The 21,636-nt window shown below is 39.6% G+C and overlaps 1 protein-coding gene across 4 annotated transcripts in view; it reads right to left on the bottom strand.

Annotated features, from left to right (window-relative positions):
- Window positions 1–21,636, bottom strand: part of VMP1 (vacuole membrane protein 1) — a 551,238-nt gene that overhangs the window by 298,617 nt on the left and 230,985 nt on the right. For all 4 annotated transcript variants that reach the window (XM_053707328.1, XM_053707326.1, XM_053707329.1 and 1 more), the window contains exon 6: window positions 14,795–14,962. In XM_053707328.1, coding sequence (XP_053563303.1) covers window positions 14,795–14,962 — 168 coding nt within the window. The remainder of the gene's footprint in view (window positions 1–14,794; window positions 14,963–21,636) is intronic.

The raw sequence follows: 21,636 nt of genomic DNA, 5'->3' as shown, positions 1-21,636 counted from the left end.
CCTTCCCAACAGGAAGTTGCAAGAGGATCACCCACAGCAGAGCTGCTATATAGCTCCTCCCCTAACTGTCATATCCAGTCATTCGACCGAAAACAAACAGAGAAAGGAGAAACCATAGGGTGCAGTGGTGACTGTAGTTTAATTAAAATTTAGACCTGCCTTAAAAGGACAGGGCGGGCCGTGGACTGGATACACTACAAGAGAAATAAATTTATCAGGTAAGCATAAATTATGTTTTCTCTTGTTAAGTGTATCCAGTCCACGGATCATCCATTACTTGTGGGATACCAATACCAAAGCTAAAGTACACGGATGATGGGAGGGACAAGGCAGGAACTTAAACGGAAGGAACCACTGCCTGTAGAACCTTTCTCCCAAACACAGCCTCCGAAGAAGCAAAAGTATCAAATTTGTAAAATTTTGAAAAAGTGTGAAGCGAAGACCAAGTCGCAGCCTTGCAAATCTGTTCAACAGAGGCCTCATTTTTGAAGGCCCAGGTGGAAGCCACAGCTCTAGTAGAATGAGCTGTAATCCTTTCAGGGGGCTGCTGTCCAGCAGTCTCATAGGCTAGGCTTATTACGCTCCGAAGCCAAAAGGAAAGAGAGGTTGCCGAAGCTTTTTGACCTCTCCTCTGTCCAGAGTAAACGACAAACAGGAAAGATGTTTGACGAAAATCCTTAGTAGCTTGTAAGTAAAACTTCAAGGCACGGACTACGTCCAGATTATGTAAAAGACGTTCCTTCTTTGAAGAAGGATTAGGGCACAACGATGGAACAACAATCCCTTGATTGATATTCTTGTTAGAAACCACCTTAGGTAAAAACCCAGGTTTGGTACGCAGAACTACCTTATCTGCATGAAAAATCAGATAGGGAAAATCACATTGTAAGGCAGATAGCTCAGAGACTCTCCGAGCCGAGGAAATAGCCATCAAAAACAGAACTTTCCAAGATAAAAGTTTAATATCAATGGAATGAAGGGGTTCAAACTGAACTCCTTGAAGAACCTTAAGAACCAAGTTTAAGCTCCACGGGGGAGCAACAGGTTTAAACACAGGCTTAAATCTAACCAAAGCCTGGCAAAATGCCCGGACGTCTGGAACCTCTGCCAGACGCTTGTGCAAAAGAATAGACAGAGCAGAAATCTGTCCCTTTAAGGAACTAGCTGATAATCCTTTGTCCAAGCCCTCTTGGAGAAAAGACAATATTCTAGGAATCCTAACTTTACTCCATGAGTAAGTCTTGGATTCACACCAATAAAGATATTTACTCCATATCTTGTGGTAGATTTTCCTGGTAACAGGCTTTCGTGCCTGTATTAAAGTATCAATGACTGACTCGGAGAAGCCACGCTTTGATAGAATCAAGCGTTCAATCTCCATGCAGTCAGTCTCAGAGAAATTAGATTTGGATGATTGAAAGGACCTTGTATCAGAAGGTCCTGTCTTAGAGGCAGAGTCCATGGTGGAAAGGATGACATGTCCACTAGGTCTGCATACCAAGTCCTGCATGGCCACACAGGTGCTATCAGAATCACCGATGCTCTCTCCTGTTTGATTTTGCCAATCAGTCGAGGGAGCAGAGGAAACGGTGGAAACACATAAGCCAGGTTGAAGAACCAAGGCGCTGCTAGCGCATCTATCAGCGTCGCTTCTGGGTCCCTGGACCTGGATCCGTAACAAGGAAGCTTGGCGTTCTGGCGAGACGCCATGAGATCCAACTCAGGTTTGCCCCAACGATGAATCAACTGAGCAAACACCTCCGGATGGAGTTCCCACTCCCCCGGATAGAAAGTCTGACGACTTAGAAAATCTGCCTCCCAGTTCTCCACGTCTGGGATATGGATTGCTGACAGGTGGCAAGAGTGGTACTCTGCCCAGCGAATTATTTTTGAGACTTCTAACATCGCTAGGGAACTCCTGGTTCCCCCTTGATGGTTAATGTAAGCCACAGTCGTGATGTTGTCCGACTGAAATCTGATGAACCTCAGTGTTGCTAACTGAGGCCAAGCCAGAAGAGCATTGAATATCGCTCTTAACTCCAGAATATTTATTGGAAGGAGTTTCTCCTCCTGAGTCCACGATCCCTGTGCCTTCAGGGAATTCCAGACTGCACCCCAACCTAGAAGTCAGTTGTTACAATTGTCCAATCTGGCCTGCGAAAGGTCATACCCTCGGACAGCTGTACCCGAGACAACCACCAGAGAAGAGAATCTCTGGTCTCTTGATCCAGATTTAGCAGAGGGGACAAATCTGTGTAATCCCCATTCCACTGACTCAGCATGCATAATTGCAGCGGTCTGAGATATAACAGAAACATGGTACAATGATTTGCATGACTGGGACATAGTCATACCTGGATACAGGTTATTTAAAAAGAACAGAGTAGGAAAGAAAGGTGGAGGAGTTGCTTTGTATGTAAATGAAAATATAAAGGATACTGAAATTGTAGGAACAAATGATGAGGTGGAAAGTATTTGGGTGACTTTGGAAATTGGAGATAAAAATGTTTTTAGAATAGGGGTTGTATATAGGCCTCCATTGCAGGATGAAAAACTGGACAATCTGTTATTAGATGAAATAACCAAAATGACCATGAAGGGTAAGGTTATAATACTGGGGGACTTTAATTTGCCAGATATAGACTGGAAGATTCCTTCTGCTAGATCGGCTAGAAGCAGGTATATTCTTGAATCTCTGCTAGGGGAATCACTTGAACAATTGGTCAAGGAACCAACTCGTAAGGAAGCTATATTAGATCTAATACTTACAAACAGTGATACAGTTTCAGATGTGTCTGTAGGTGAGAACTTAGGATCCAGTGATCATCAATCTGTTTGGTTTAGTATTCATGTTCAGGAACTGTCCGCCCAGACTAAAACAAAAGTTTTAGACTTTAGGACGGCAGATTTTTCATTAATGGGAGAATACCTAAAGAACTATTTAAAGGGGAAAACTCTTATTACAGGGGTTCAAGAACAGTGGGAATTTGTGAAAGGTGCCATTTTAGATGCAACCGCACACTGTATTAGACATGTCTGTAAAAGTAAAAGAAAGCGGATGTAAAGACAAAAAAGATAGCTTATAAAAATTACAGACACACACAAGCAGATGATGATATGAAAATATGGAGACTCCAACAAAAAAAGACTAAGCAGTTAATTAGGAAGGTTAAAGCTCATGCAGAAGAGAAGATAGCACAGTCAGTAAAACATGGGGACAAAACATTCTTTAGATATATCAGTGAAAGAAGAAAAAATAAGGTAGGAATAGTAAAATTGAAATCAGTTGATGGTAGAATAATAGAAGGAGATAAGCAGATAGCAGACTGTCTCAATGATTACTTCTGTTCTGTTTTCACTAAAGATTGTGAAGATACAATGTCTACATTAAGGGATGCTACGCAAAATAGAAACAAGCTTAACAGTAATCTTTTTACAGAGGATGAGGTTTTGTTAGCATTATCAAAAATAAATGTTACAAAGGCAGTGGGTCCTGATAATATTCATCCAAGGGTTTTAAAAGAACTTCGATCAGTACTAACTGTCCCATTAACTGATCTGTTTAATCAGTCACTATTAACAGGAGCTGTCCCAGATGATTGGAGAATAGCAAATGTAATACCCCTTCATAAAAAGGGCAGTAGAGAAGAATCTGGCAACTACAGGCCAGTTAGTTTAACTTCAGTAGTAGGGAAATTAATGGAAAGCCTCTTAAAAGAAAGAATTATGACTTACATAAAGACAAACAATTTAGAGGACCAAAATCAGCATGGTTTTACTTCAGGGAGATCATGTCAGACTAATCTAATTGACTTCTTTGATTATGTAACAAAAGTATTAGACAAGGGAGGAGCAGTTGATGTAGCATATCTAGATTTCAGCAAAGCATTTGACACCGTCCCACACAATAAACTTATTCACAAACTATATCTCCTTGGTCTAGATTCAAAAATTGTGAACTGGGTGGAATGCTGGCTTAAGGACAGAAAACAAAGTGTCTTAGTAAATGGAGTTCATTCAGCAGAGGGGGCTGTTACTAGTGGTGTTCCTCAGGGGTCAGTTCTGGGGCCTGTTTTGTTTAACATATTTATCTGCGATATCAGCAAAGGGCTACAGGGGAAAGTATGTCTCTTTGCAGATGGTACAAAAATTTGCAACAGAGTGGATGTTCCAGGGGGGGTAGACAAAATGAGAAGTGATATACAACAATTGGAGGATTGGACAAATGACTGGGGTCTAAAGTTTAACACAGCAAAGTGTAAAATAATGCATTTAGGGAAGAAAAATCCAAATGTTAATTACAGACTCAATGACACTTTACTGACTGTTACAGACGAGGAACAGGACTTGGGAATTATTATTTCAGATGATTTAAAACTTAGTAAACAATGTAGTAATGCAGCGAGTAAGGCTAGCAGAATGCTTGGATGTATTGGTAGAGGTATTTGCAGCAGAAATAGTAAGGTTCTTATGCCACTTTATAGATCATTAGTTAGGCCTCATCTTGAGTATTGTGTGCAGTTCTGGAGACCATATCTTCAGAAGGATATTAACAAACTTGAATCTGTGCAAAGGAGGGCTACCAAAATGGTACATGGTCTAAAAAATAAAACTTACCAGGATAGGCTCAATGACCTAAATATGTATAGCTTAGAGGAGAGAAGGGAAAGAGGTGATATGATAGCAACTTTCAAGTACATTAAAGGGTTTAGTAAAACTGAGGCTGTGGGTATTTTACATAAAATGGAAAATTCAAGAACAAGGGGTCATGAGCTCAAGCTAAAGGGTAGTAGATTCAGAAGTAATTTGAGGAAGCACTTCTTTACAGAAAGAGTGATTGATTTATGGAATAAACTTCCTCAAGAGGTAGTAGCAACAAACACTGTGGGGGACTTTAAAAATGCATGGGACAAGCATAGGGCTATCCTACGAACTAGATAAGTTTATACTGTTAGGTAAGGTCGGGCAGACTTGCTGGGCCTATGGCTCTTATCTGCCGTCAATATCTATGTTTCTATGTTTCTATGAGATGAAAGCGCGCAAATGGCACTATGGCCATTGCCGCTACCATTAAGCCGATTATCTCCATACACTGAGCTACCGAAGGGCGCGGAATGGAGTGAAGAACACGGCAAGCATTTAGAAGTTTTGATAACCTGGACTCCGTCAGGTAAATTTTCATTTCTACAGAATCTATAAGAGTTCCTAAGAAGGAAGACTCTTGTGAGTGGGGATAGAGAACTCTTTTCCTCGTTCACTTTCCACCCGTGCGACCTCAGAAATGCCAGAACTATCTCTGTATGAGACTTGGCAACTTGAAAGCTTGACGCCTGTATCAGGATGTCGTCTAGATACGGAGCCACCGCTATGCCTCGCGGTCTTAGAACCGCCAGAAGTGAGCCCAGAACCTTTGTAAAGATTCTCGGGGCTGTAGCCAACCCGAAGGGAAGAGCTACAAATTGGTAATGCCTGTCTAGAAAGGCAAACCTTAGAAACCGATGATGATCTTTGTGAATCGGTATGTGAAGGTAGGCATCCTTTAAGTCCACTGTGGTCATGTACTGACCTTCTTGGATCATGGGTAGGATGGACCGAATAGTTTCCATTTTGAAAGATGGAACTCTGAGGAATTTGTTTAAGATCTTTAGATCCAAAATTGGTCTGAAGGTTCCCTCTTTTTTGGGAACCACAAACAGATTTGAATAAAAACCCTGTCCTTGTTCCGTCCGCGGAACTGGATGGATCACTCCCATAACTAGGAGGTCTTGCACACAGCGTAGGAATGCCTCTTTCTTTATCTGATTTGCAGATAGCCTTGAAAGATGAAATCTCCCTTGTGGAGGGGAAGCTTTGAAGTCCAGAAGATATCCCTGAGATATGATCTCCAACGCCCAGGGATCCTGAACATCTCTTGCCCACGCCTGGGCGAAGAGAGAAAGTCTGCCCCCTACTAGATCCGTCGCCGGATAGGGGGCCGTTCCTTCATGCTGTCTTAGAGGCAGCAGCAGGCTTTCTGGCCTGCTTGTCTTTGTTCCGGGACTGGTTAGGTTTCCAGGCCTGCTTAGATTGAGCAAAAGTTCCCTCTTGTTTTGAAGCGGAGGAAGTTGATGCTGTACCTGCCTTGAAATTTCGAAAGGCACGAAAATTAGACTGTTTGGCCTTTGCTTTGGCCCTGTCCTGAGGAAGGGTGTGACCCTTACCTCCAGTAATGTCAGCAATAATTTCCTTCAAACCAGGCCCGAATAAGGTCTGCCCCTTGAAAGGAATGTTGAGTAATTTAGACTTCGAAGTCACGTCAGCTGACCAGGATTTAAGCCATAGCGCCCTACGCGCTTGGATGGCGAATCCGGAATTCTTAGCCGTTAGTTTAGTCAAATGAACAATGGCATCAGAAACAAATGAGTTAGCTAGCTTAAGTGTTCTAAGCTTGTCAATAATTTCAGTCAATGGAGCTGTATGGATGGCCTCTTCCAGGGCCTCAAACCAGAATGCCGCCGTGACAGGCGCAATGCATGCAAGGGGCTGTAAAATAAAACCTTGTTGAATAAACATTTTCTTAAGGTAACCCTCCAATTTTTTATCCATTGGATCTGAAAAAGCACAACTGTCCTCAACCGGGATAGTAGTACGCTTTGCTAAAGTAGAAACTGCTCCCTCCACCTTAGGGACCGTCTGCCATAAGTCCCGTGTAGTGGCGTCTATTGGAAACATTTTTCTAAATATAGGAGGTGGGGAAAAAGGCACCCCTGGTCTATCCCACTCCTTGCTAATAATTTCTGTAAGCCTTTTAGGTATAGGAAAAACATCAGTACACACCGGTACCGCATAGTATTTATCCAGCCTACACAATTTCTCTGGTACTGCAACTGTGTTACAGTCATTCAGAGCAGCTAATACCTCCCCAAGCAACACACGGAGGTTCTCAAGCTTAAATTTAAAATTAGAAATCTCTGAATCAGGTTTCCCCGAATCAGAGATGTCACCCACAGACTGAAGCTCTCCGTCCTCATGATCTGCATATTGTGACGCAGTATCAGACATGGCCCTTACAGCATCTGTGCGTTCTGTATTTCTCCTAACCCCAGAGCAATCGCGCTTGCCTCTTAATTCAGGCAACCTGGATAATACCTCTGACAAGGTATTATTCATGATTGCAGCCATGTCCTGCAAGGTAATCGCTATGGGCGTCCCTGATGTAATTGGCGCCATATTAGCGTGCATCCCCTGAGCGGGAGGCGAAGGGTCTGACACGTGGGGAGAGTTAGTCGGCATAACTTCCCCCTCGTCAGAATCTTCTGGTGATATTTCTTTTATAGTTAAAGACTGATCTTTACTGTTTAAGGTGAAATCAATACATTTAGTACACATTCTCCTATGGGGCTCCACCATGGCTTTCAAACATAATGAACAAGTAGTTTCCTCTGTGTCAGACATGTTTAAACAGACTAGCAATGAGACTAGCAAGCTTGGAAAACACTTTAAACAAGTTTACAAGCAATATAAAAAAACTTTACTGCACCTTTAAGAAACACAAATTTTGTAAAATTTGAAATAACAGTGAAAAAAGGCAGTTACACTAACAAAATTTTTACAGTGTATGTAACAAGTTAGCAGAGCACTGCACCCACTTGCAAATGGATGATTAACCCCTTAATACCCAAAACTGAATAATAAAAGACAAAAACTTTTTTTTTTTTTGGTTTGTTTTTTTTCAAACAGTCACAACAACTGCCACAGCTCTACTGTGGCTTTTTACCTCCCTCAAAAACGACTTTGAAGCCTTTTGAGCCCTCCAGAGATGTCCTGGATCATGCAGAGGGAAGCTGAATGTCTCTGTCAGTATTTTTATCTGCACAGAAAAGCACTAAAAAAGGCCCCTCCTACTCATATTACAACAGTGGAAAGCCTAAGGAAACTGTTACTAGGCAAAATTCAAGCCAGCCATGTGGAAAAAAACTAGGCCCCAATAAGTTTTATCACCAAATACATATAAAAACGATTAAACATGCCAGCAAACGTTTTATATTACATTTTTATAAGAGTATGTATCTCTATTAATAAGCCTGATACCAGTCGCTATCACTGCATTTAAGGCTTTACTTACATTAGTTCGGTATCAGCAGCATTTTCTAGCAAATTCCATCCCTAGAAAAATATTAACTGCACATACCTTGTTGCAGGAAAACCTGCACGCCATTCCCTCTCTGAAGTTACCTCACTCCTCAGAATATGTGAGAACAGCCATGGATATTAGTTACTTCTGCTAAGATCATAGAAAACGCAGGCAGATTCTTCTTCTAAATACTGCCTGAGATAAACAGTATGCTCCGGCACCATTTAAAAATAACAAACTTTTGATTGAAGAATAAACTAAGTATAAAACACCACACTCCTCTTACGACCTCCATCTTGGTTGAGGCTTGCAAGAGAATGACTGGATATGACAGTTAGGGAAGGAGCTATATAGCAGCTCTGCTGTGGGTGATCCTCTTGCAACTTTCTGTTGGGAAGGAGAATATCCCACAAGTAATGGATGATCCGTGGACTGGATACACTTAACAAGAGAAATAATAATTTTAAATGTATTTATGCAGTGTTTAGTGCAACTTTTTTTTAACGCACTACCCTGTGATTGCGCTTTTGCGATTGTGTTTACTTTCAACTTGTAATACGAGTGAGACAGTGCGCCACTTGTAATCTAGCCCTGAATTGGGTAGTAATTACTGCAGATGCCAACCTGCAGTTCCAGGAAAGCACAGGGAGTTTGGTCTCTTCGGGACGTGAGGTTACTAATCAACATCTTGAAACTCTGTGCAATTTTCGGCAGTCTCAGGATTTAACCACAGTTAAGATAAGAATCTTTTCAAAGTTTCAGTCAGACAATGTTACAGCAGTTACCAACGCGGTACTCAAAGCACCTTAGTGATAAAAGAGGTAGCCTGCATTCTGACTTGAGCAGAACGCCATCATCTCATTTCAGTAATTCATATTCCATGTGTAGAACATTGGAAAGCAGACTTCCTTAGCCCTCCGTACTTTCACCATGGCGAATGGTCCTTGAATCAGGAGGTATTTGACAAGATTGTGAATCATTGTGGAAGGCCAAACATAGACCACATGGCCTCTCACTTGAATTGTAAGCTACCCTAGTATTGTGTGAGTTCTTGAGATTCACAAGCGACTAAAAGATTGAACTGGTGGTTCCCTGGTAATCATTCGGCTTTACATATTTCCTCCTTTTGTTTTACTATCCATTATAATAGCCAGGATAAACAGGAAAGGGCCTCAGTGATTCTAATCGCTCAGGCATGGCCTCACAGGAATTGGTACACAGATATGGTACAAACGTCCTCAAGCCAGCCTTACTAACTTCCTCTCATGAAGGACCTTCTCTCTCAAGGTCCGCTTCTTCCATCAAAATGTTATAAGTGCCATAAAATATGTTGAGATCTGTGCATATCCTAAAAGGGCTAAATAATTAAAATAGTTTGCATTAAAAAAATTGCTGTTGAGTATTTTAAAATAATTTTCAAAAATAAGCAAAAATACTTAAATAGCTATGCTGTCTGGAACAGTCTTCTCCACCCCCTTTATCAGTGTTTAGACACAGGCATTGTATTGTAACTGAGTTCACAGCTTCTATGCATGTTCCAGCAGATAATCACTGTGTACTTCTGTATTCTACCAAAGCAATAGTAGATATAGATACAGCCATAGAAGGAAGTGTGTGGGAGGAGTTAGAGCTTTACAATTCGGAAACATAAAAGAAAGGGTTAATGTTGAGGCACTGCAGTATAAATTTGCTGTTAAAGTAATTAAAGTAAATATCATTATATTTTGTCTCTATCTAAACATTTTTTATGTCCCTTTAAATCTCTCAATTTCATGGCATTGCAATTGAATGCCCGATTTTGTCTCAGATTTTTTCAGCTCAAATTTTAGAATCTTCGATCTAGGTCAGAAAGTATGTTACAAGACATATTTATTACAAAATCTGGAAAGTTTTAATTTCCCGATGTGAGTCTAAGAATTACCGTTGGAACTCTTTTAGAATCCATGAAATTCTACAATTTTTGCAGGACGGTCTGGATACGGGTTAATCAGCTAGTTCACTTAAAGGCCAAATTTTTGCCCTTTCAGTCTTTTAACACAAGAAGATTTCAAGACTTCCTGACATTCAAGCCTTTGTTAAAGCTTTGGTAAGGATATCAGGCCTGTTTCTCCTCTGTGGAACCTTAACTTGGTCCTGAGGGTTCTTCTGGCTCAGCCTTTTGAACCTACGCATGATCTGGTCATTCAGCTATTGTCTCGAAAGGTTCTCTTTCTCTTGACTATTTCCTCGGCACAAAGAGTATCCAAGCATTTTGCTCTATCTTGTGATTCCCCTTACCTGTTTGTTTTTTTCTCTGTCCAGCGCCAAAAAAACCTTAAGAGAGATTACTTCATAACTTGAATGTAGTAAGGGCCCTGGGATGTTATCTTCAAGCCACTAAAGAATTCAGAAGTTCTTTTTCCTTGTTTATCCATTCCTCAGGTCCCCTTAAGTGACAAAAAGCTACTGCAATCACCTTTGCAGCTTGGCTTAAAGCTTTGATACACGTAGCATACCTGAACAAAGTACTGCTAATTCTACCCGAGCAGTCGCCACCACTTTTAGAAATTAAGCTTCCATTGAATAGATTTGCAAGACAGCTACTTTGCAAACATCATTACATAACTTTAACAAATTCTACTATTTTTACACTTTTGTCTCTTCTGAGACTGCTTTTGGTAGGAAAGTTGTGCAGGCCTCAGTGTCTGTTTTTTCCTCTCTAATTGATGGTGGTTTTGTGGACTTCACAGCTTGGTTGTAGGAGCCCACATGTGATGGCTCGTGCACTTTCACTATCTTTTTTAACAAAATTTATGCTTACCAGATAAATTAATGTCTTTCATGATGGCTAGAATCCACGAAACCCGCCCTTGTTTTACCGTTAGCAATTGGCAAAAGTACCAGTTTTAACTTCCTTTACCCTGCTTTTCCTACTTTCTAATTTTCTCCTTTCTCTTTGACATATGACTAAGGAATCATGAAAAAGTGGGATTAAAGCTCTGTTGTGTGGGGTGTTTGCCTCCTCTTGTTGGACTGGACTTTAATCCCACATGTGATGGCTCACAATGGTGAGATTCCGTGAGCCATCACATGTGGGATTAAAGTTCTCTTGTGTTGGGTGTTTGCCTCCTCCTGTAGGACTGGACTTTAATCCCACATGTGATGGCTCACAGAATCTCACCAACGTGAAAAAAAATTAATTTAGACAAGCATACATTTTGTTTTTTCCCTTTGATATAAAGTTTGGAAAACAGTAAATGTAAAGATTCTTTCCACACCTAAGCTAATTAATTAATGGTTTGTAATTGGCATTCACACACATTAATCTATTATATAACACACTATTCCTTTTTGTAAATTTTAAAGGAACATGAAAATAAAAAACTAAGTGACATAAAGAAGCAAAAAGTAAATGCCATAATTTGTTAGAGAATTGTATTATTGTTCTATTGCTTGCATATAACAGTTTAATTATGTGTTAAACCCATTTGCAGGGATTAATGTCAGCTCTAGAGAAGCAATATAATACTGGGAACTTTCTAAACACATCTGGTGATTCGATGACGAGAGACATATACATGTAACCATAATCACCAGGCAGCTCTTAGTAGAAAACTGATATTCCTAAACCTACCTAGGTATGCTTTCCAAAAAAGAATCACAAAAGATCAAAGTAAATTTAATATCAACCCCCTTAAGCATCTTCAGGGAAGGGGGGGGGAGAGCTGTGTGGGAGGTATAAGGGGGTGGGTGGATAATCTCTACAATGCAGCTACAATTAACCTTACAATCTATCTGATTAACCCCTTTACTGCTTGGAATATTAGAAGTGTGACGCACAGCTGCAATTAGCGGCCTTCTGATTACCAAAAAGTAATGGCAAAGCCATGCATGTCTGCTATTTTTAAACAAAGGCAATCCCAGAGAAACTTTTACAACCATTTGTGTTATGACTGCACAAGTGGTATTAAATAATTACAGTGAGAAACCCCAAATTTATGAAAAACAACGATTTTTTAAAATATGATCACATTTAGTGGCAAAACAGTGGCATGAAAAATACCAAAATGGGCCTAGACCAATAACTTGTGTGGTCTACTAAAAGAAACAAACAAACAAGACACACACTGTTTGGATGTACAGTATACTATTAAAAGAGAGATGCACTTTCAAGCTGTGTTCACTTAGTCTTCTGCATTAAACAGTACTTCTAGCTGTACTGCTGTCATGTTTAATAGCTTAACTCCTTCACGCCCTTAGAACGTTTAATGCTGTACTAAAAGTACCAGGCTTTAATGCCCTTAGGATGGCATGGAAAGTCCTACCTTTCTTTTTTGGTGTCCTGCAGCCCCCTCTCCTTTTAGGCAATGGCAAATCCGACTGGAATCATGCCTAGCATTGTAGGCAGTCCTCTATAACCCGATCCAGGCCTTGAAATCACGTGATTGCATCGATGATCAGGTGATTTTATTTTTAAAGCAAGTGTTTACATCGAAACTTCATTCCGATGTTAAACATTTGCCCCGGGCATGAAGGGGTTAAACCTATATCTACAGTTTGTTTATATAACATTGATACACACACTGCAGCCATATAAATGCTAAAGACCTATGCATGTTCCTGAGCTTACTTCAATATGCCCTCATGAAGAGGAGCCAAGTTTTAACCAAGGAGTTCAAGAAACATCTGATAAAAGTAGTATACTGAAAAGTATGCACCTTGCATCTGTATTGATGTTTCTAATAAAAAAATTACACTGGTTTTAGAATATCCTTTTACATATGGGAGAATAAAGATTAATTAATTTGACTTACGAAAAAACCCAAGGGTGGGTGTTACACAGCTAGTACAAACCTTTCATGTACAGGGAGTGCAGAATTATTAGGCAAGTTGTATTTTTGAGGATTAATTTTATTATTGAACAACAACCATGTTCTCAATGAACCCAAAAAACTCATTAATATCAAAACTGAATAGTTTTGGAAGTAGTTTTTAGTTTGTTTTTAGTTATAGCTATTTTAGGGGGATATCTGTGTGTGCAGGTGACTATTACTGTGCATAATTATTAGGCAACTTAACAAAAAACAAATATATACCCATTTCAATTATTTATTTTTACCAGTGAAACCAATATAACATCTCAACATTCACAAATATACATTTCTGACATTCAAAAACAAAACAAAAACAAATCAGTGACCAATATAGCCACCTTTCTTTGCAAGGACACTCAAAAGCCTGCCATCCATGGATTCTGTCAGAGTTTTGATCTGTTCACCATCAACATTGCGTGCAGCAGCAACCACAGCCTCCCAGACACTGTTCAGAGAGGTGTACTGTTTTCCCTCCTTGTAAATCTCACATTTGATGATGGACCACAGGTTCTCAATGGGGTTCAGATCAGGTGAACAAGGAGGCCATGTCATTAGATTTTCTTCTTTTATACCCTTTCTTGCCAGCCACGCTGTGGAGTACTTGGACGCGTGTGATGGAGCATTGTCCTGCATGAAAATCATGTTTTTCTTGAAGGATGCAGACTTCTTCCTGTACCACTGCTTGAAGAAGGTGTCTTCCAGAAACTGGCAGTAGGACTGGGAGTTGAGCTTGACTCCATCCTCAACCCGAAAAGGCCCCACAAGCTCATCTTTGATGATACCAGCCCAAACCAGTACTCCACCTCCACCTTGCTGGCGTCTGAGTCAGACTGGAGCTCTCTGCCCTTTACCAATCCAGCCACGGGCCCATCCATCTGGCCCATCAAGACTCACTCTCATTTCATCAGTCCATAAAACTTTAGAAAAATCAGTCTTGAGATATTTCTTGGCCCAGTCTTGACGTTTCAGCTTGTGTGTCTTGTTCAGTGGTGGTCGTCTTTCAGCCTTTCTTACCTTGGCCATGTCTCTGAGTATTGCACACCTTGTGCTTTTGGGCACTCCAGTGATGTTACAGCTCTGAAATATGGCCAAACTGGTGGCAAGTGGCATCTTGGCAGCTGCACGCTTGACTTTTCTCAGTTCATGGGCAGTTATTTTGCGCCTTGGTTTTTCCACACGCTTCTTGCGACCCTGTTGACTATTTTGAATGAAACGCTTGATTGTTCGATGATCACGCTTCAGAAGCTTTGCAATTTTAAGAGTGCTGCATCCCTCTGCAAGATATCTCACGATTTTTTACTTTTCTGAGCCTGTCAAGTCCTTCTTTTGACCCATTTTGCCAAAGGAAAGGAAGTTGCCTAATAATTATGCACACCTGATATAGGGTGTTGATGTCATTAGACCACACCCCTTCTCATTACAGAGATGCACATCACCTAATATGCTTAATTGGTAGTAGGCTTTCGAGCCTATACAGCTTGGAGTAAGACAACATGCATAAAGAGGATGATGTGGTCAAAATACTCATTTGCCTAATAATTCTGCACTCCCTGTATATACAATAGATGTTTTGTTTCTAGGCCGAATATATAAGGTTTGTGTGTATAGTATAACTTATAATACAGTGGCGCAGTCTATTCCCTTATTTGTAAAAAGGTAGCTGAGCTTTGTTCTTGCATGTGCCGATAAGGTTTTATGCAAGCTCTATTTCTCCTTTTACAAAGGTATTCTGATGGTGAATGACAGATCTCATATACTACTTTAGAAGAATGAATACCACTTTTAAAGAATTTTCTAGACATTAGAATGATGTAAAAGGGAAACTTACCCACATGCAGGCCTCTAGTCTCACTTTAGAAATAATGGTCCACAAGGTAATGGACCCTTCCACGCCCTCTTCATCAGGACATATAATTTCATCAGGATAAGGTGGTTCAGGGAAATTTACTGAATTACATTCGTAAGCAGCAAGTGTAACAGAAGCTATGTGTGGACCCTATGAAAACATGAAATAATAAAAAAAAAATAAACTTAAATTTTACTTACATAAAAATGAACATAATAATAAAGAAACAACGATAGAAACGGACAGTAATTCATACAAAGAGGACCATGATTCTGTTTTTACTCAAAAAATACAATTTTCTTATACATTTACTGCTAAAAATATAGAGCTATGTAAACAACATTATTAACTGGGCTAACAAAATGAAGTATAATAAAAATAGCATTGTAGAAGGATTAAAACATTAAACATACATCATTTTAATGGCAGCACAACTGCAGTTTCTCTTTTACAAACACTGAATACGATGAAAGATACAATCTGTTAAAGGGACAGTCTACACCAGAATTTTTATTGTTTTAAAAGATAGATAATCCCTTTATTACCCATTTCCCAGTTTTGCATAACCAACACAGTTATAATAATATACTTTTAACCTCTGTGATTATCTTGTATCTAAGCCTCTGCAAACTGCCCCTTTTTTCAGTTCTTTTGACAGACTTGCAGTCTTGCCAATAAGTGCCTGCTCCCAGATTACTTCACGTGCACGAGCACAGTGTTATCCATATGAAATATGTGAACTAACACCCTCTAGTGGTGAAAAACTGTTAAAATGCAATATGAAAGAGGTGGGCTTCAAGGTCTAAGAAATTAGCATATGAACCTCCTAGGTTAAGCTTTCAACTAAGAATACCAAGAGAACAAAGCAAAATTGGTGATAAAAGTAAATTGGAAAATTGTTTAAAATTACATGCTCTATCTGAATCATGAAAGTTTATTTTGGCCTAGACTGTCCCTTTAATGCAACGTTTACTGGCAGTTTGCTAGTATGTGATATCACCTTGAATATCATTTTTCACTTTTCTGTTGAATTTCCAATTTAGGGATAGGCCACATCAAACCCAGTATAGGATTTATCAAATCAAAACATTTTCTTAATAGTCTGATTGAGCATATTCTTTCCACTTTTGAGAATGTTCTCCAAAAGTACCACACACCAAAAAAAATATATCAAGAATTCCTGATAATAATCAACCAGTCCACAGTTTGAATACCCACCTCATTATAGAAGTGAGTACTGGATGCCAAAAAAGGTAAAAGTGTTTTACTGACACGCTCTTATTAAAATAAGGCTCACTTACGGATTCCCACACTTTCCATAATCTATAAACTAAAATATTATTTGAGCATACTGAATGCAAATCTAGTCTTGGCTTTATTAGATGTGAATTTAGCTAACCTTTGCTTGTAATTTGGTTAAGAATCATTTTAACCCTAATCAGGTCTATAGAGGCATGACTTATCAAATGTATGCAAAACAAGAGAAAGAAATCTGTCCTGTATTTTCAGTATAAAGAATATGTTATTAGACGAATGCTCAATAAAAGGTGCTGAAAAGGTCCATATACTGTATAAACAAGACAGCTGGGCGTATACTGAGTACAGTGAATACCAAAGATCAATTGATTAGCAGACAGGTAGAAACAAACATTCTTCCCCAAATAGACCAGCAATGTATGGCTAAAAACGGATACCGCTTTCTGCAGTTATCAAATGTATGTACATAAGCAGACACTTTCAGTCATAATAGTTATACCGTATATCTTCCCCCACCTGCTTAAAGGGACATACTAGACCCAACAATTATTCTTTATTACTTATTGTTACATACCAGACAAGCATCTTGCAACAGGTTCCACATCTAGAGGCTTATAAGAAGTACATGAAACTTTTAAATACTGATCTTTGTTAGCAGCGAAAATGGCTGCCAATCTCCACCCACAGCTTTCTTCTTGTCCAGTTAGCTGTTTTTTGTTTGACAGCTTAGCAGTGCACGTTTAATATTTTTCAGTTAGCTATTTCAAATTGCACATGCACAAATGACCATGTGCAAGTAGGAAAACATATTTAAGAGTTGAGTGATTGGAGAAACTTAACATACCAAAATATACATGCAATAGGTGGGCGGAGCTTGGTGGCCGTTTTCGGCTCCTAATAAACAATAAATATATAAATGTTTCATGTACTTCTTACAAGCATATAGATGTGCAATCAGTTGCAGGATGCTTCTCTGGCCCAAGGCAGAACACTGTGCGATCTCATCGCAGAAACTGTGCTATGTCTGCAGAAAGACCGGCCTGCACTTTTAATTTCTGCCTGCAGGTGTCACTCTTCCATTCTATCTCAGTGTAAATAACATAATTTATGTAAGAACTTACCTGATAAATTCATTTCTTTCATATTAGCAAGAGTCCGTGAGCTAGTGACGTATGGGATATACATTCCTACCAGGAGGGGCAAAGTTTCCCAAACCTCAAAATGCCTACAAATACACCCCTCACCACACCCACAATTCAGTTTAACGAATAGCCAAGAAGTGGGGTGATAAGAAAGGAGCGAAAGCATCAAAAATAAGGAATTGGAATAATTGTGCTTTATACAAAAAAATCATAACCACCACAAAAAAAGGGTGGGTCTCATGGACTCTTGCTAATATGAAAGAAATGAAATTATCAGGTAAGTTCTTACATAAATTATGTTTTCTTTCATGTAATTAGCAAGAGTCCATGAGCTAGTGACATAAGGGATAGCAGATACCCAAGATGTGGAACTTTCACGCAAGAGTCACTAGAGAGGGATGGATAAAATAAAGACAGCCAATTCCGCTGAAAAAATAATCCACAACCCAAATCAAAAATTTTAATCTAAATAATGAAAAAAACTGAAATCATAAGCAGAAGAATCAAACTGAAACAGCTGCCTGAAGTACTTTTCTACCAAAAACTGCTTCAGAAGAAGAAAAAACATCAAAATGGTAGAATTTAGTAAAAGTATGCAAAGAAGACCAAGTTGCTGCTTTGCAAATCTGATCAACGGAAGCTTCATTCTTAAAAGCCCAGGAAGTAGAAACTGACCTAGTAGAATGAGCCATAATCCTTTGAGGCGGGGACTACCAGACTCCACATAAGCATGATGAATCAAAGACTTTAACCAAGACGCCAAAGAAATGGCAGAAGCTTTCTGACCTTTCCTGGAACCAGAAAAGATAACAAATAGACTAGAAGTCTTTCTAAAATCTTTAGTAGCTTCAACATAATATGTCAAAGCTCTTACTACATCCAAAGAATGTAAAGATCTCTCCTTCGAATTCTTAGGATCAGGACACAATGAAGGGACAACAATTTCTCTACTAATGTTGTTAGTATTCACAACCTTAGGTAAAAATTGAAATGAAGTCCGCAACACCGCCTTATCCTGATGAAAAATCAGAAAAGGAGATTCACAAGAATGAGCAGATAACTCAGAAACTCTTCTAGCAGAAGAGATGGCCAAAAGGAACAAAACTTTCCAAGAAAGTAATTTAATATCCAGAGAATGCATAGGTTCAAACGGAGGAGCCTGTAAAGCCCTCAGAACCAAATTAAGACTCCAAGGAGGAGAGATTGACTTAATGACAGGCTTGATACGAACCAAAGCCTGTACAAAACAATGAATATCAGGTAGATTAGCAATCTTTCTGTGAAAAAGAACAGAAAGAGCAGAGATCTGTCCTTTCAAAGAACTTGCAGATAAACCTTTATCCAAACCATCCTGAAGGAAATGTAAAATTCTAGGAATTCTAAAAGAATGCCAAGAGAATTTATGAGAAGAACACCAAGAAATGTAAGTCTTCCAGACTCGATAATAAATCTTCCTAGACACAGATTTACGAGCCTGTAACATAGTATTAATAACGGAGTCAGAGAAACCCCTATGACTAAGAATCAAGCGTTCAATTTCCATACCTTCAAATTTAATGATTTGAGATCCTGATGGAAAAATGGGCCTTGAGATAGAAGGTCTGGTCTTAACGGAAGTGTCCAAGGTTGGCAACTGGCCATCCAAATGAGATCCGCATACCAAAACCTGTGAGGCCAACGCGTCCACTGCTTCCGCCTGAGGATCCCTGGATCTGGACAGATACCTGGGAAGTTTCTTGTTTAGATGAGAGGCCATCAGATCTATTTCTGGAAGTCCCCAGATCTGAACAATCTGTAGAAATACCTCTGGGTGAAGAGACCATTCGCCCGGATGTAACGTCTGGCGACTGAGATAATCCGCTTCCCAATTGTCTACACCTGGGATGTGAACCGCAGAAATTAGACAGGAGCTGGATTCCGCCCATACAAGTATCCGAGATACTTCTTTCATAGCTTGAGGACTGTGAGTCCCACCTTGATGATTGACATAAGCCACGGATGTGACATTGTCCGTCTGAAAACAAATAAACGATTCTCTCTTCAGAAGAGGCCAGAACTGGAGAGCTCTGAAAATCGCACAGAGTTCCAAAATGTTGATTGGTAATCTCGCCTCCTGAGATTCCCAAACCCCCTGCGCTGTCAGAGATCCCCATACAGCTCCCCAACCTGAAAGACTCGCATCTGTTGAGATCACAGTCCAGGTTGGACGAAAAAAGGAGGCCCCTTAAATTAAACGATGGTGATCCAACCACCAAGTCAGAGAAGATCGAACATTGGGATTTAAGGATATTATTTGTGATATCTTTGTATAATCCCTGCACCACTGGTTCAGCATACAAAGCTGAAGAGGTCTCATGTGAAAACGAGCAAAAGGGATAGCGTCCGATACAGCAGTCATGAGACCTAGAATTTCCATGCAAAAAACTACCAAAGGGAATGATTGAGACTGAAGGGTTCGACAAGCTGAAACCAACTTCAGACGTCTCTTTTCTGTTAAAGACAAAGTCATGGACACTGAATCTATTTGAAAGCCCAAAAAGGTTACCTTTGTCTGAGGAATCAAAGAACTCTTTGGTAAATTGATCCTCCAACCATGTTTTTGAAGAAACAACACAAGTTGATTCGTATGAGATTCTGCAGAATGTAAAGACTGAGCAAGTACCAAGATATCGTCCAAATAAGGAAATACTGCAATACCCTGTTCTCTGATTACAGAGAGAAGGGCACCGAGAACCTTTGAAAAGATCCTTGGAGCTGTTGCTAGGCCAAACGGAAACCTTCTCCAGTCTGGAATAAATCCAAGCCTTTTAGAAAGTCAAAACCAGCTCCTAAATCCGCTTGAAGGTGCGGCCCTCATTCCAGCACAGCTGGTAGGGGGCAGGTTACGATTTTTCAAAGATTTTTGGATCAATTCGATTCACAGTCTTTGGTTTGTCTTTTCTAGACAAACTGGTAATGTTTGTCTAGAAAAGAGAATCTCAGAAACTGATAGTGATCTGGATGAATTGGAATATGAAGATATGCATCCTGTAAATCTATTGTGGACATATAATGCCCTTGCTGAACAAAAGGCAGAATAGTCCTTATAGTCACCATTTTGAATGTTGGAATTCTCACATAACGATTTAATATTTTTAGATCCAGAACTGGTCTGAAGGAATTCTCCTTCTTTGGTACAATTAATAGATTTGAGTAAAACCCCAGACCCTGTTCCAGAACTGGAACTGGCACAATTACTCCAGCCAACTCTAGATCTGAAACACATTTCAGAAATGCCTGAGCCTTCACTGGGTTTACTGGAATGCGAGAGAGAAAAAATCTTCTCACAGGAGGTCTTATCTTGAACTCTATTCTGTATCCTTGAGAAACAATGTTCTGAATTCAAAGACTGTGAATCGAATTGATCCAAAAATCTTTGAAAAATCGTAACCTGCCCCCTACCAGCTGTGCTGGAATGAGGGCCGCACCTTCAAGCGGATTTAGGAGCTGGTTTTGACTTTCTAAAAGGCTTGGATTTATTCCAGACTGGAGAAGGTTTCCAAACGGAAACCGTTCCTTTAGGGGAAGGGTCAGGCTTCTGTTCTTTATTCTGACGAAAGGAACGAAAACTATTAGCAGCCCTGTATTTACCTTTAGATTTTTTGTCCTGAGGCAAAAAAGGTTCCTTTCCCCCCAGTAACAGTTGAAATAATAGAATCCAACTGTGAACCAAATAATTTATTACCTTGGAAAGAAAGAGAAAGCAAAGTTGACTTAGAAGTCATATCTGCATTCCAAGACTTAAGCCATAAAGCTCTTCTAGCTAAAATAGGTAAAGACATATACCTGACATCAATTCTAATGATATCGAAAATGGCATCACAAATAAAGTTATTAGCATGTTGAAGGAGTTTAACAATGCTATAAGCATTATGGTCTGACACTTGTTGCGCTAAAGCCTCCAACCAGAAAGTTGAAGCTGCAGCAACATCAGCCAAAGAAATAGCAGGTCTAAGAAGATTACCTGAGCATAAATAAGCTCTCCTTAGAAAGGATTCAATCTTCCTGTCTAAAGGATCCTTAAAGGAAGTACTATCCGCCGTAGGAATAGTAGTACGTTTAGCAAGAGTAGAAATAGCCCCATCAACTTTAGGGATTTTATCCCAAAACTCTAATCTATCAGATGGCACAGGGTACAATTTCCTAAACCTTTGAGAAGGAGTAAATGAAGTACCCAGACTATTCTATTCCCTAGAAATTACTTCTGAAATAGCATCAGGAACTGGAAAAACTTCAGGAATAACTACATGAGGTTTAAAAACCGAATTTAAACGCTTAGTAGATTTAGTATCAAGAGGACTATACTCCTCCATATCTAATGCAATTAACACTTCTTTAAGTAAAGAACGAATAAACTCCATCTTAAATAAATATGAAGATTTATCA

This window comes from Bombina bombina, chromosome 3 (genome assembly GCF_027579735.1).
Source record: "Bombina bombina isolate aBomBom1 chromosome 3, aBomBom1.pri, whole genome shotgun sequence".
In the NCBI taxonomy this organism is placed as follows: Eukaryota; Metazoa; Chordata; class Amphibia; order Anura; family Bombinatoridae; genus Bombina; species Bombina bombina.
The sequence above is the reverse complement of the archived record's forward strand: the minus strand, read 5'-3'. Positions and strand labels throughout refer to the sequence as shown.